This window comes from Podarcis raffonei, chromosome 9 (assembly GCF_027172205.1).
Source record: "Podarcis raffonei isolate rPodRaf1 chromosome 9, rPodRaf1.pri, whole genome shotgun sequence".
Classification (NCBI taxonomy): Eukaryota; Metazoa; Chordata; class Lepidosauria; order Squamata; family Lacertidae; genus Podarcis; species Podarcis raffonei.
This window is the reverse complement of record NC_070610.1, coordinates 65169747-65185661: the sequence shown is the minus strand read 5'-3', so window position 1 is coordinate 65185661 and position 15915 is coordinate 65169747. Positions and strand designations below refer to the sequence as shown.

At 43.5% G+C, this 15915-nt stretch overlaps 1 protein-coding gene and 1 long non-coding RNA gene across 5 annotated transcripts in view; one reads left to right on the top strand and one right to left on the bottom strand.

Moving 5' to 3' along the window:
* The first annotated feature begins 53 nt into the window (after positions 1-53).
* On the top strand, positions 54-7634 carry LOC128421385 (uncharacterized). Of its 3 annotated transcripts, none has more exons than XR_008332300.1 (3): positions 54-581; positions 2083-2188; positions 7349-7634. It is a non-coding gene; the product is annotated as an uncharacterized LOC128421385 (long non-coding RNA). The 3 variants fall into 3 exon arrangements; XR_008332299.1 differs by lacking the exon at positions 7349-7634 and adding an exon at positions 6132-6499; XR_008332298.1 differs by lacking the exon at positions 7349-7634 and having other exon boundaries at positions 2083-2759.
* Positions 2056-15915, bottom strand: part of LOC128421380 (broad substrate specificity ATP-binding cassette transporter ABCG2-like) — a 29115-nt gene continuing 15255 nt past the window's right edge. For both annotated transcript variants that reach the window (XM_053404106.1, XM_053404105.1), the window contains 7 exons: positions 11396-11478; positions 9668-9757; positions 8703-8827; positions 7629-7783; positions 6494-6583; positions 5394-5494; positions 2056-3818 (listed from right to left, as the gene is read on the bottom strand). In XM_053404106.1, coding sequence (XP_053260081.1) covers positions 3671-3818; positions 5394-5494; positions 6494-6583; positions 7629-7783; positions 8703-8827; positions 9668-9757; positions 11396-11478 — 792 coding nt within the window. In that variant the 3' untranslated portion in view covers positions 2056-3670. The remainder of the gene's footprint in view (positions 3819-5393; positions 5495-6493; positions 6584-7628; positions 7784-8702; positions 8828-9667; positions 9758-11395; positions 11479-15915) is intronic.

The following is a 15915-nucleotide window of genomic DNA, read 5'->3' as shown; positions in this document are numbered from 1 at the left end:
GCGTGTGTGGCCCGAGCGTGGGAGGCGGCAAAATGGGGGGGGGGCACAAAAAATGGACGTCATGGATGGGGCTAAGCTAGGATTTATGTCGGGGGGGGCAGGCTTCATGTTGGGGGGGGCAGAATCTCAATTAAGTTTTTTTTAAAATTTGATTTACTTGATTGGGAGGCAGCCCCCCCCCTTTGGCTACACCAGTGGGAGGGGGGGCTCCTGTTTCTGGGTTATATGGGCTGCCCCCGCCCCCATGGGACAAGGTGAAGCGACAGGATCCCCAGGGTCAGCAGGATCTTGTTACAGTGGTGCCTCAGGTTGCAGTTCATGAACCCAAGTCATCACCATTTACCTTTCTAGACGGTTTAAATATGTCAATGACCCCTCTGGCTATACAAATGAATATTCTTTTTTATGTGTCCATCTATGAAAGAGCAAATCCAAGCACTGGAAACACAAACCATTGTCCACGTGAGCTGTGGGAAGGGGCACTCACTGGCCGTTTGCAACAACAGGAGAGTTTTCTCGCGGGGAGCTGGAGCTTTTGGACAGCTGGGCACTGGAGAATTAAAAGAGCGTTTGATTCCAAAGTAAGCAGCAAATACAGTGGTACCTCGGGTTACAGACGCTTCAGGTTACAGACACTTCAGGTTACAGACTCCGCTAACCCAGAAATAGTGCTTCAGGTTACGAACTTTGCTTCAGGATGAGAACAGAAATCGTGCTCCGGCGGCACAGCGGGAGGCCCCATTAGCTAAAGGGGTACCTCAGGTTAAGAACAGTTTCAGGTTAAGAATGGACCTCCAGAACAAATTAAGTTCTTAACCCGAGGTACCACTGTGTTTTCTGCATTTATATCCCCACCATTTTTCTCCATGCAGCTCCAAGGGGACTTGCCTAGTTCTCCTGCCCATCATTTAATCCCCAGAACAACCCTGTGAGGCAGGCTAGGCTGAGAGGTAGTGGCTTAGCCCTCAAGGTCAGCTTCAAGGCTGAGTGGGGCATCGAACCTTCGTCTCCCAGTTCCAAGTTCAATGCTCTAACCACTGTACCACCACTGCCTCTCCCTCCTTCTTTGCTTCTGGTTTAGATCTTCACTCACCCTTTCTTCTCCCGTGAGGTGGGAACCTGTGGAACCTTTTGTGGTTTGCCTCAGGCACCAAAATGGCTTGTGCCAGCTCTGCCCCACCCCGTGTATTCTTCTTTTTCACAATTAACACAATTAGTTATTATTTATTGAGTTTATTTATTTTATCCGAAAGGAGGAAAGATCAAAAGAATATTATATCCAGCAGTGTCGATTAGATATGTTACTGCAGTGTTAATTAAAATGTGTTCCGTTTGCTCTCACGATACATAAAGAGAGTGTTAAGCTACAGGGAACCAGGCAGAGGGCCTTCTCGGTGGTGGCGCCCGCCCTGTGGAACGCCCTCCCATCAGATGTCAAAGAGATAAACAACTACCTGACATTTAGAAGACATCTGAAGGCAGCCCTGTTTAGGGAAGTTTTTAATGTGTGACATTTTAATGTATTTTAAATCTTTATTGGAAGCCTCCCAGAGTGGTTGGGGAAACCCAGCCAGATGGTGGGATACAAATAAATTATTATTATTATTATTATTATTATTATTAATCTATCTTTCTAGCTATACTAAACCAAGGACAAAATCAGTCAGCACCTGGAAGCTAACACTACAACAAGACCTACAATCAGGCTTATTTGGTGGTGACTGCTCTTTAAAATGGTACTTCAAAATGTGGCAAACCCAACCTGGTGCTTTTTGGTAGTACTCTTGCTCATTTTGATGAGTAGGAAGCCCTGAACTTCCACCCAAATGGCCAGAGCTTACAGCACCACTGTTTTAGGGAGCAGCAGTTTGCACTCATTCACTGGTCTTCATTTGGTGGGTCAGGACCAGCTACTGGGTCATACCAAGGGTCGCAACAGGAGCACTTACCACCATATATGGTTTAAGATTAAAAAATGGGTCCCCAAACGCATGTATGTGTAAAAGGTGGGTCCTGTGTCTGAAAAGGCTGAAGCCAAAACACATTCACTGCATCTGATATTATTTGTTTGTTTATTTTCAGGGTACCTACAGAAACAAAATGCTGTACAAGTGTAAGATGACAGTCTGCCCTTGTTCCTTAAGGCCCACACTCATCAGCACACAGCAGAGATGAAAGTAGATTGAGGGTGAGTTGAAGTGATAAAGCTGTGAGCCATTCAGAGTCCAACTCCTGCTCATGAGGTTCTGCCCCCTAACCTAAACTCAGAATGGGACAAAGAGGCTACATAACAGAAAGGAAATATTTAACATTTTTTAAAAAATCGTTAACCATAATACTGGGTATCTGTAACCGATTGCACTTCAAGGAACACGATCCTTTTCATAAAGTGTATAATAAGCAGTTCTTTTTCAACTATTTAGTTACAATTCATATGCAAAACTTTCCCATTCATAGGATGCCCTAAATAAAAGCATTTCTAAATTAAATTTGAGATATGCTAATTTCTTGACTAGCTCCTATTTGGGGCAGGGGGGGAGAGAAAGAAGATATTTCACAAACTACATGCAATGAAATAATAGCTTGAATTCTGATTTAAATGAAAGTGGGCAAACTGATTCCAAACACTGTGGATGGGAAGCCATTGGGGGGGGGGGCGTAACCTGCAGTGATGAAAATAAGGAGCATCCTTTGTCCCAGCTCCCTGCCCCACTTAATCTCTACACACATTCACCCCATCTCCCAAAGCTGCTTTTCTTTTTTAAAAAATGAAGCAAACCTTGTTGAGATCCTAGTGTATGCTGCTTTGCGTATCTGATACACTGGCTTAACGGGTTTTCACATGACACTCTAGCTCACGTTCAATAAATGCATGAAGTCCTCCACCCCGAAGTCAATGTTTTGTGCAGTGTCTGAAAAGGAAGGTCTCTGTGTGTATTTGTGTGCAACAGTATGCATGACAGCCTCTCCTTTCCAAACACCATGCCAACTGCATGGACATCAGGGGAACAGGGCCAGAAAGGGGGTGGGGGGAGTGAGACTTCAATCCTGTTCTTTCCTCCTTCCATTCATGCACCGAACATAAGGGAAGTTTTATGGGTATAATGCTAATCTGAGTAACATGCTCCAAACACACCAAAAGTGCTATCAAAGCAGTAGCAGAAGTTGTATTCCAAAGCCCTGTGAACGAAAAGGGCTTCATTTTAAAAACCCAAGTTTCTTCCTAAGTTGAATCTGTTTGCCTTTACACACTTCAAAATGTGAGGGCAAACCTCTCAAAAACTGTTCTAATAAATATTCTTCCTTCCAAACTTAAACACTTTATATCCTATTGGTTTCTGTTGGAGAATTAAACACATGATGAACTCTCTCCCACTGAAATTTACAGAGCTTACAAGCCAGTCTTGATTGGATCAGGCTAGTTGAAAATAACTGTTCAGGCATTTGCCTGCTTGCAGTTGGAAGTGCCACTAAATAAGTATAGCAATATTGAAAGAGAATATTTTGGTGCACTACAAATGCAGACGTTTGGCAATGTTTTTCTCCATTATGTGTTCTAAGAAAGAAATAAGACTGCCAGCAGAAGAGAATAGTCATGCCTTTAGCTCTGCTACTTATGACACCCCCAGGGCAGCCTGGATCATAGATCTGTTTTCCAAGCTGTTGCTTTTTAAGAGAACTTTTTCATGAAACGCAGCTTCATGTATGAAATCGTAAGGAAAGTTACGGTCATGCAAGCAAGTGCAACATGGTTCTGCCACAGGCCCCATGCAGTTGGTTCGATCCCTTGGCTTTTGAGATACTGTTCTCCAGTGCACCTACAAAGAAGTACAAGTAGAGGTTTTGAGAATTAGTCCTAGAATTGCAATGTATTATAAGTGTCCCCCTCCCCTCCAGAAGTAGCCAGTGACTTTGCAGCTTAGCACAGAAAGAGCACATAACCCTTTCCCAATGGTAGTAAAGGGTAAAGGGGCCCCTGGCCATTAGGTCCAGTCATGACAGACTCTGGGGTTGCGGCACTCATCTCATTTTATTGGCTGAGGGAGCCGGCATACAGCTTCTAGGTCATGTGGCCAGCATGACTAAGCCGCTTCTGGTGAACCAGAGCAGCGCACGGAAATGCCGTTTACCTTCCTGCCGGAGCGGTACCTATTTATCTACTTGCACTTTGACGTGCTTTCGAACTGCTAGGTTGGCAGGAGCAGGGACTGAGCAATGGGAGCTCACCCCATCGTGGGGATTCGAACCGCCAACCTTCTGATCGGCAAATCCTAGGCTCTGTGGTTTAACCCACAGCACCACCTAGAAAGTCCAAATTTCAGTCCTGGGCATCTACTATAGTGGAGCAAGAAAAGATTCCCTATCGTAAACTGAAGAGCCACTGCCATCAGTGTGGACAGCACTGAGCTAGATGGACCACTGCTCTGATTCATTATAAAACAAGGATAGCTAAGCTTTTTGGCCTAAGGGTGCATCTATCCTTAGCCAATACTCTGGGGACCATATGGCAACAGTAGGTTGGGCTAAGAATGAAGGTAGACACCACACAGAACACAACCTCCATCCTCACTTGGTCAGCTGAAGAGGAGGGATACTGACCCCTCTGCACTCCATGGATGATCAGTCTGATGACCAAGGAACTTGCCTTCCCATCAGGGTACTGGATTTGGCAGATTTTAAAACTTCTCCACCTAACCCCAGTGCTGTATATAATTTTAACTTCTTTTTTTGACATTACTGCAAAATTAGTAGGATCTTTTGGGGGAAGGGATCTGCTTGGGCAGTGGTGGTGAGACTACATCAGCCCCACCCACCCCCAGCTATAAATCAACTTCCTATGTTCCATCGGGCCATCCAGCATGACCAAGAAAAGCACAGAAAAGCGTACAGACTATGCATGGATTTTCCATATGCCTCCGAGTGGGCAGTAAGCATGATCCTAGTTTCATGGTTATGAATTAACTTGCAATTAAGACAGCTGTTTTTGTGTGTGTACTTAATGAAATAAAATATATACAGTATAGTGAAATGTCCCCCTGACCTGATTTGGCTCAGGGGTTTCCAGAATTCCTCATTTAAAGGGATTACGCTAAAACCATTCATAGTGTCACTGCTATCATAAATAGTGTAGTGTCAAAACAATAACATAGCAATTTCTTTCTAATGCCTTTCTTCCACTGGGAGGCATCCAAAACAATGACCATTTTTGGAGGGGACAGGGAAGTAAATTAAACCCAAGGCTCACCTAGGTCCATTCACATTGCATTAAACTATGGTTCAGTATGTCTGAATGCAGTCGTCATATTAATGTGAACAGTACTCTTGTGGGGGTTTGTAGGTGCCTCCTGCTAAGTGGGTTAGATCTAGCTAGAATGAAAATATATTTTACTTACATCTGTAATTTGCTGAGATCTGTACAGTTAGAGTTGCTCCAATTTTCATTCATGCTTACGTTGCAGAAATTGAGATCAGCAAGTTCATTAACCTGCAGTGCCTTTGAAAGTAAAAAGAAAAATGATATAAAGGCATAGTAACAGCAAGAGAGTTGTTGCAGCGTAGTTTCATGTAAAAATGTTGTAGTGTGCAGACTATTCTTTTCTAGCTGGTATAGGATAGAAAATGAGCTGTGAGTTTGTTTTGCTGATTTAGTCCTCACTTCCACGATGACATTTGTTGGGTGATATCAGACAAGCCATTATCATTCAACATTCCCTCTTCCATTTGCAATATGGGAGTAATATTGTTGTAAGGAACACAAAGGTTGTATGTGAAATGCTCTGAGCATTTGGAGAAAGTGTTATAAATAATTGCACGTTTATTATTATTTACAACCATATAATGGGGGTAAGGTTTATTTGAAATTGGTGGATCCCAGACTGTAGACTTTTTTGTGGTGGTGAGTATAAAGGAAGCTATTCTTCAGCCCAGATTACTACAGCTGGAACAGATGAATCAGTAGCTCATGGGGCTCTTAATCTCAGAGTTCAAACCCCACATTGGGCAAAAGATCCTTGCATTGCAGAGGGTTGGAGTAGATGACCCTTGCGGTCCCTTTCAACTCTTTTGATTCTATGATTCTAAGTGACTTAGTATGCAAATGTTCCAGCAATCCATGAAGTGCTTCAGCCCAGGTCGACTTTAGGGGCAGCTGTTAACCGTGGCATTGGAGACGGCATCAGGATTACGTTGAAAGTGATATGTCCTTTTGCTTTCAGTGGATCTTGCAACACAATTCTATGCATGTTTATTCAGGAGCATGACCTACATTCAGTGGGTAGACTCTCTAGCAAGTATGTTTACGGCTGTAACCTTAGTCACAACTCACTTTAGCTGGATTGAGGGCAAAGCCTGTAAAACTATATATATATATGCCTGTAATTATGGGGCAGAATTTCCAAGCGCTTGAGCTGATTAGTTTGTCTTTCACCAAGGCTCCATTATAGGTAGAATAGTTACTTTTGGGGGGGAAATGATTTTTGCATGAAGCACTTACTGTCATCCCATATCGAGGTATACTGAAGTATTGGAGCCAGGCAAGCCAAGGCAGTATACTGGTGAGATTTACCAACAACCCAGAGAAAATCTGCAGACAAAACCATAATTAAAAATTTATTCCAATGATGCTTTGTAGTCAACGATCTGGATTTACATAATAAAGAATAAGCCGTTTTGTTACAAGGAGTGAGATGCAACATAACCAGACAATGGAAAGACCTTGTACAATTGGTACAAAACTGTTTGAGAATCAGCCCTTGTTGAAAGATTTAACAAATAAACTGCGGTTGACACACAGACAGATCAAGAAAGATGGCTTTACTCGAGTGTGGTTTAATTTCGTAACATATGCCAGTACAGTGGTACCTCGGTTTACGAACTTAATCCATTCTGGAAGTCCGTTCTTAAACTGAAACTGTTCTTAAACTGAGGCGCGCTTTCCCTAATGAGGCCTCGGGTTCTGTTCTTGGACCGAGGTAAAGTTCGCGAACCGGGACGCTACTTCCGGTTTTGCAGAGTTCGTAAACCGAATCGTTCGTAAGCAGGACTGTTCTTAAACCGAGGTACCACTGTATTCCAGAAAACGAACCATCCCAGCCCCCAACAGCATTTGGTTCAATCTTATTGATCTAAATTTAAACATAAAGTATTAGCTTCACTTTGAAACCCCTTCCCACGTCCATCAATTTACCAATACTTTATATTGTTTCATAGGTAACGTAAGAGGAAAAATGACCATTTCTCATACTTAATCTAAGCACAACCACAAGGGCGTTTAGTTATGCGATGCTGAATGTTATCTGTTAACTCTGTTCCGTCCTGTTTCCCCATTGTTTTGTTTAAACCAATTCAGGAACCAAGAACTTACAAGTTGACCACTAATAATGAACCCTATGTTGTAGATCGTACTGCAAATTTATTATGCTAATTTTGTGATAGACAAATGACATGAGAAAACTTGGTCTATTTATTTGTATTGTTTACTATTCCTGTGGTCCTTGTTTATAAAACTCAATAAAAAGTGATTCCGGCAATAAAGTTTTAGTTATTAAAAAAAAGGGGCACCCACCTGATTCAGTTTCCTAGCTGCTGCAATGCCAGCAACTTCCTATCAACCATTTAAGGATACTCACAATCATAAAAACAAAGGCGATGGTCATGAGTAGATTTGCTACAGCCACGACACTCTGTCCTGCGGCAATTGCTAGCGCCATAGAAGTCGCTGTGTAAGATACCATCATCAGAGTAAACATCATGATAAAGAAGGCCTCTGCTGTTGGCTTTAGACCTTAGAGATCGAAAAGAAAAAGCGTGTTGTTTGACGAAGAATATACAGTCAAATCTTGTACCATGTTACTAGTTTATTACGCATCATAGACTTTGCATACACTTTATTTTCATGATATTGCATCCTTATATTTAATAACGTCTGCATGGGCGAAATGTTTTCTACTCCTTGTGCAGCTTTACAACAAATAATATGAGGTTGCTCATATTATTTTAGTTTTAGGTGGAAAGCTGAAAGCGCATGACTTGCCAATGGCCCATTCAGACATTACTTGGCCTTTGGAACGATCCTGGGCGATATATCGCCCTGGACCGATATAAGGGGCAGACAGCTTCACTCAGCGGTATATTGCAGGTGAAACCGCTGCCTCCAGAATCCCTCTGCAACCAGCGCCTAGCGCACCAAGAGAGCAACAAGCTGCAGACGGGCACTGGAAGCAGAGCGGCCGCAGTTTCACCCAGCGATAAACGGCTGGGTGAAACCACCATCCCACTCTGCCCTCGTACATCTCAGGTTTGCAGAAGTATGGAAAAAGTAGCGGAGTGGGAGAAACAAAAAGGACTAAATTCAAAACAAAGCTCCAAAACATTTCAATGAGGACAAAGCATGGCAGCGGTCATGAAATGGTGCCTCCCTGATTTGGGTGCCACAGAGTACTATTTTTCTTGAAAAAGAGGTGCCGGAACTCACCATGAACTCCTCCCTTGTTCTCTTATAATGGCAATAGCACCCACCTGAGAGGTGCGAGTTCTGGCAAGTTCCAGCTGGAAAAAAGCCCTGGTGACGGAGGGATGGAATATCCTAGTGCATAGGGTTGACGGGCTGGAAAGCTGAACAGGAGCATTTGCACACTACAAAATTTTGTAGCAGGATCCACTTGGCAAGCTCTGTTGCATAGCTTCAAGGACACCATACTTACCTAACATGAAATACACAATGCTGGTGAAGATAATGCTTGGTAAAGTCCTCATGGGTATTAAATCAGCCATTAGCTTTGAGAAGAAATATGCAGAAATTCTGTAGTATCCGCTGATGTACTCGTGTCTATGAATATAAACAGTGCAATATTACCAGGTAAAGTTTTTAAGTACTGAAATAATTTCACACAATAAACAACCAAGATACATTGTATGCAGTTTGGCGAAACTTTGATGTTGCCATAATAAAATCATCCCCCCCAAAAATGTACGTCTGTTCAGTCTTATTTATCAGTCTTTTAAGAAAATGTTATGCTAGGGATTAAATCATACATTGGGTTCATGCAGACCAGAGATGTAAAACAGTTACTTCCTCTTTTCTGGGGAGGCTGGAAATTGTAGTTTGTAGTTACACTGTAAGACTGTCTCCTTCCCTTTAGAATTCTTGGGTATTAAGATCAGCATAGGGTAGAACTCTTGGTAGTTCACTACCCTCAGAATTATTATTTTTTTTTGGGGGGAGCGGCCTGGAAGAGGGTGGACCCTATGCTGTAATAATAATTTTATTATTTGTACCCCACCCACCAGGCTGGGTTGCCCTAGCCACTCTGTGACTTCCAACAGGTATAAAAACATAATAAGACATCAAACATTAAAAAACCCTCCCTATACTGTAAAATTACCTCTCCACAGAGGTGTGTCTGGGATCTTTATTATGTAGTTTCTGTCTCCCGGCCTTATATATTAGGACCCACCCTATTCCTGTGACTCTTAATATGTTTTGAACTCGTTTTAATATTGCGTTTTTAAATTGCAACCTGCCCTGGGACCTTATGGTGAAGGGCGGGTAAGAAAGATGATTCTTGAAATAAATAAATAAATAAATAAAACAAACAAACAAATAAATAAGGTAATTAATAAATAATAATAATATACAGTGTTGCCTGTTCAGCAGTGTTCTACTTACATAAATATCTTCTTCTCCACAACGAAAAGTTCAATAGCGGAAATGCTGCTGAAACACTGGTTGGTGGTCATAAAGAACATAGCACCAATTCTGTGGGGGGGGAATACAGATTGTCACCATAAAGCCTTTGAAAAAATATTTGATATTCACAAAAAGGATCCTCTTTCCTCCCCGAAACCCACTTTTTTTAGCAAGCTCATCCTTGGACGATCCCATGTTCTCATCTTCACCACTGCCTCACCCACTGGGGAAAGAGCTATAACCTCCATTTCTGGTAGAAAACAGGCATTTACAGTGTATGCCTTTGGGCAGCTGCCAATTTATGTTAAAGATACTAGCCCCTTGGGAGGTGAGTCAAGGCAGAATGGGAGGGGCCAGTACCCGGGCCCAGACAGAGGGGGGGGCATTTGGGCCACTTGGCCCGGGCCTCTGATTCCAAAGGGGGCCTTGGTCAGCATATTCACAATTGCAGGAGATGCACTGGGGCAAACACGGAGGCGCAAAGGCAGCAGCGGTGGGCGGATTCCCTGGGGCCATGGCTGGCAGCGCCAGAGAAAAGCTTCCCTGTCCTGCGATCGGCTCCACAGAGGAGTGCGGAACGGGCGCCCGTTGGGCGCCTGTTGGGTGGCTACCAAGGCTCCAGCAGCCAGCGCGCCATGAACATGATGGTGGACCATGTTTTTCATGCTGTTAAAAGTTGATGAGTTTTTGTTTGAAATCTTGTTTGCCAAAAATTAAAACCACACGTACCTTAAAGATAAGTGTGTTGGCTTTCTTATTGCTAATTTTTTTTTTTGAAAATGATGAAAAATTGATGAAGTGGCTATTTGTTTAAAATTTTGTTGACTAGGCCAGGAATCCTTTTCCCAATGTATTTTTAAAAAGCACTACAGTGGTACCTCGGGTTAAATACTTAATTATTTCCGGAGGTCCGTTCTTAACCTGAAACTGTTCTTAACCTGAGGTACCACTTTGGCTAATAGGGCCTCCTGCTGCCGCGCCGCCAGGGCACAATTTCTGTTCTCATCCTGAAGCAAAGTTCTTAACCCGAGGTACTATTTCAGGGTTAGCAGAGTCTGTAACCTGAAGCGTATGTAACCCGAGGTACCACTGTATTGTATATCTGTATTTTCCATTTTGTCTTTATATGCAGATACGGTTCAAGCCTTGAAATAAAATTATTTGTCAGCATAACTTTTGTGAAAATTATTTATATACTTATTTATAAGACTTCAGTTATCCCCAGGGTAAAAAAAGGGGGGGCACATTATCTACCTGGCCCAGGGCTCTGCCTGGCTCTGCAAGGCCCTGCCAGTACCCTGCAAATCGTGGGGGAGCTGCCATCGCCTGGTTTTACAAAATGGAGCACTAAGATACTGGTTAGCAGTCCTATCCAGTTAAAGAATAAAAGAGATGTATAAAGTCCAAGCGGAAGCTAGTCTTTGTTTTACAGGCTGTGTTTTTCAATTGACAAGAGCTAAATTTCAAACTTCAAAATGGGAGGCAGCAATGCTTATGAATGCTTATAGTTGCAGAAAACCACAGGAGGGGAGAGAGGGCTCTTGGGCTCAGATTCTGCTTGCTGTTTTCCCACAGGCAAACTGTGATGCTGGTATGAGATGGGCCATTGGCCTGATCCAGCCTGCTCTTCTTAAGTTCTTAAGAAGTCTGAAGATTTCTCTAGAATCAAAAACCATTTTCTCCTCACACAGCACCCAGATTGCTCACCTGTTCTGCAAGCCAGTAGTATCGTTCGTTACCCCAAAGAATATGGCACCTACGACTGCTGCCAGGAAAACGGTTACACAGAGCTGAAGCATAAACGAAATATACAGCAGTGTTATATCGCATACAGTCGAGTGCAAAAATCACTAGCTGTCAACTACAAAATTGAAGACAAATACAAATCAAATTCCTTCTGAAAATTGGACTTGTCGTTAGCAATGAAACACCCTCCAGCAGCTAAAAACCATCGCAAGCACCATATTAGTTATCATGGTTTCATATAGAACTTTGGAATTTAGCAGGTTAGACCTGCTGCAGCCTGAGAAACGGCATACCAGACACGTGCCTTTTTCTTTAAGGAGGCATTTGAAATCAGCTCAAGCTGTTTATATTTTGCAATTGACTTTTATTTTTCGGATTATGGCTGTTTCACTGTTTCTGCTATTTATTTTGTGGGTGCTCGGTTGTATTTTTTTGGTATTCCTTTTTTTTTTTTTTTTTTACAGTGCAATAGAATTCTATTCATATCTACTCGGAAGTAAGTTCCTGGAATGCAAAGGGGCTTCATCCAGAGCCTGGGACATAGAATTGCAGCCCCAGCGTGTTTTTATTATGCGGTTTCTTAGCATGATCTGCATTTGAAATATTATAATATTGATATCATTAATAAAATAATATTAGTGATAAAATAAGTATCATAACTGGCAGTGGTCTGTGATGATGTATGCAGCAAACTTTGAAGAAGGGTGTTGATTCAAGGCAGCCCAAATAGGTTCAGAATAGGGTTTCCCAAACTTGAGTCTCCAGCCTTTTTTTTGGTCTACAATTCCCTTCACCCTTGACCACTGGCCCTGCTAGCTAGGGATGATGGGAGTTGTAGTCTAAGTTTCAGAAACACTGGTTGAGAAGGGTTTTTTATTATTACAGTGGTACCTCTGATTACGAAATTAATTCGTTCTGGAGGTCCGTTCTTAACCTGAAACTGTTCTTAACCTGAGGTACCACTTTAGCTAATGGGGCCTCCCGCTGCCGCCACACCGCTACCACGCGATTTCTGTTCTCATCCTGAGGTAAAGTTCTTAACCCGAGGTACTATTTCCAGGTTAGCAGAGTCTATAACCCGAAGTGTTTGTAACCCCAGGTGTTTGTAATAAGGTTACCAGATTTTTTTCAATGAATCCGGGGACACTTTTCAACTTCAGTAGGAATGATAGGATTTTATCAGGGGACTGATTTATAAATCTGGGGGGGGTGTCCCCAGGAAACGGGGACGTCTGGTAACCTTAGTTTGTAACCCAAGGTACTACTGTATTATAAAATGTGATATATGGTGAACTTCCCCCCCCCCCTCTTTTTAGCTACTGGTATACTAATGTACTTGGAGCACGCAAGGCTACACCAGGGGTGGCGGGGACAGCTGAAGGCAAGGATTAGTGTTTGAATGACCAAATGACTCCATGAAGGCTTCTCTAACCCGCCACCCTGATGTTGTCAGACTACAACTCCCATCATTCCTGGTCATTGATCATGCTGGCTAGGGCTGATGGGAGGTTGGAGGTGCACCAGATTGCTGAAGGATGCTTTAAAGTGTTGGCCATTGTGGGTAGGGCACCGTTTGGACTCAGAATGTATTGGGCTGGTACTGCCAGAATGGTTAAGACCGCATATCAAGAATTAAGTATGAATGATTAAAACCACGGCCAATGTGATGGTATCAGGCAGTTTGGCAAGAGCAGCCCTCAAAACGCAACAGAGGGCCCTCCATACATGGTACCATGATGCTAAGAACCTGCCGAAAGGACCAAATGTCAGGGATAATCCAAGCACTAAGCCAATTGTAGTAGAAAACAAGGATCATAGCAAGGCCCAATTGAGAAGATTAAAAAAGAACTGTAGGGCATTTGGAGACCGCATTTCAAATCCATTCCTAATGAGGTTAGGGAGATCAAAACGATTGGAGGGGCTGGGGAGTCAGGACCGTTAACCCTGGAAGATTAAAAAGCTCTAAAAGGGCATTATTCTTGTCACAAGGTCAAGCTTTTACAAAGCAATTAAGAGAGATCTCCATAATATCAACATACACATGGAATCAAAGGCCGTAATTCTAGGATTCTGAGGAGATTTTTGGCTTGTGGACAGCAAAAGTTTAAGAAGGAATCAAATGGATCTAATTAGATGTTTTATAGAGCCCCAACGTCTAAGGGCCAAATAGGTTTGCTGAACATCTGAAGCGCAAAGGTGGGAGAAACTTAAACCTTCTCGTGGCCTTCCTCTTCTCCGCTGCGCTCCCCTCCCCAAGATAATCTTCCTCTTTCAGGACACCCAGATGCATATTTGTTGGGGCTCAGAATAAATGCAGCTGGGGGAAATACAGGCCTAAAGCTGATTTGGCATAAGCAACATTCCCTTGTTCACCACTTCAAATCATATCCCGCCTCAGCCACTTTTTTGACCAGGAGCAGGAAACCTTTTTATTTTCTTCTTTTTTATGCATAGCTTTTTACAGTGGTACCTCGGGTTAAGTACTTAATTCGTTCTGGAGGTCCGTTCTTAACCTGAAACTGTTCTTAACCTGAAGCACCACTTTAGCTAATGGGGCCTCCTGCTGCCGCCACGCCGCCGGAGCACGATTTCTGTTCTTATCCTGAAGCAAAGTTCTTAACCTGAAGCACTATTTCTGGGTTAGCGGAGTCTGTAACCTGAAGCGTATGTAACCTGAAGCGTATGTAACCCGAGGTACCACTGTATAAACAATGAAGGGAAAAGAGAAGTGGCAGTAAAGCATGTCAATTCATCGTACCAGTTTAAAAGGTCGGGCCTATGTGGTTAAAACCAAGTGGGGAACTTTTTTTTCAGCCTGAGGGATGCTTTCTCTTCAAAGTACTCTTCCAGGGTGGAGTGATGGGCGAGCGCTACAGTCAGCTGAGTCAACTAGCAGGTGCAGAGATCACATGCTCTTTGCTTCCAGCCCCATCTTAGCCTGGGCCAGGCACAGCTGTGAACATTACCTCAGGCATTCTCCACCTAGGTTCAGCTGTAACTCTCCCCGGCATTCCCTCAGACATCCCCCACCTGTGTTTAGCTGTCATTCTCTCCAAGATGCTATGTGCACACAGCCGAACAATGCCCTCCTTCTTCCCTCCTTGCCTGCCTACGGGCTGAGGTGACAGTAGTGGTGGGGAGAGGGGCATTTGGGCAACCTTTCTTGCTTTGATCAATTCTTCCACCGGTCCCATATTCATTCCACCGAGTCCCTGCTGCTGCTCTCTGCAAAGTCCCTCCCACCTCCAGCAGTCTTCGTCCTCCCTGTCACTTTCCCCCGAGCAAGCCTCTTCCAGGTGATCCTCACCCTCAGAGCCAGTCTCCTCTTCCCCTAAGGCAGCGGGTCTCAACCTGTGGGTCCCTAGATGTTGTTGGACTACAACTCCCATCATCCCTGAGCTCTAGCTTGCTAGCTAGGGGTGATGGGAGTTGTAGTTCAACAACATCTGGGGACCCACAGGTTGAGAACCACTGCCCTAAGGCATCCTCGTATCCCCTGCTTTTGCCAACGCCCTCTTTCCCTGCCCTCTGTGTAGGCGCCAATCATGGGACACAGTATGTATTTTTGGCCCAATACGCAGGTCTCTTCAGTGAAATGGGTGTTGCTTCCCAATATGGAGCTGGAGACCAGGATAGCTACTACAGTGGTACCTCAGGTTACATACGCTTCAGGTTACATACGCTTCAGGTTACAGACTCCGCTAACCCAGAAATAGTGCTTCAGGTTAAGAACTTTGCTTCAGGATGAGAACAGAAATCGTGCTCCGGCGGCACGGCAGCAGTGGGAGGCCCCATTAGCTAAAGTGGTGCTTCAGGTTAAGAACAGTTTCAGGTTAAGAACGGACCTCCGGAACGAATTAAGTACTTAACCTGAGGTACCTCTGTATTTAGTAATTAATTTATTATTATTATTCTAAAGTCTATGAACAGAAAACCTTGTGGCAAGGTGGAAGGAGACAGAAAACAAGAAACTTAAGAGAGAGACTTCTGGTTATTCAAAACAACACAGACAAAGGTAAAACAAGATAGGACCTTCTCTGTGTTTGCCCCCCAGACTTCGGCATGCTCTTCCCCCAGAGGTATGGCTCACACCTACACAGGGCTTTTTTTCCACCGGAACTCAATTCTGGCACCACTCAGGTAGGCCCCATTGCCATTATAAGAGAACAAGTGAGGCGTTCGTGGTGAGTTCTGCCGCCTCTTTTTCTAGGAAAATAGCACTGCGCCTACACTACTGTTGTTTCAGTGGCAACTCAAAACATATCCGTTCCCCTAGGAATTTTAGTGGCTTGTGTGAATGTCATGGAACCTCTTGTTTCTGCTGCTGGTTTTTTTTTTACTGGTTTAGATGCTGGTTATTTTAACCGCTTCATTTTATTGGTTCTGTTTTTTAATTCCATTGCAATATTTAATGGAAAGAGAGGGAAACAAATCTCATAAAGAAAGAAATGGTTTAGGTGAGCATCTTCCAATATAGTCAT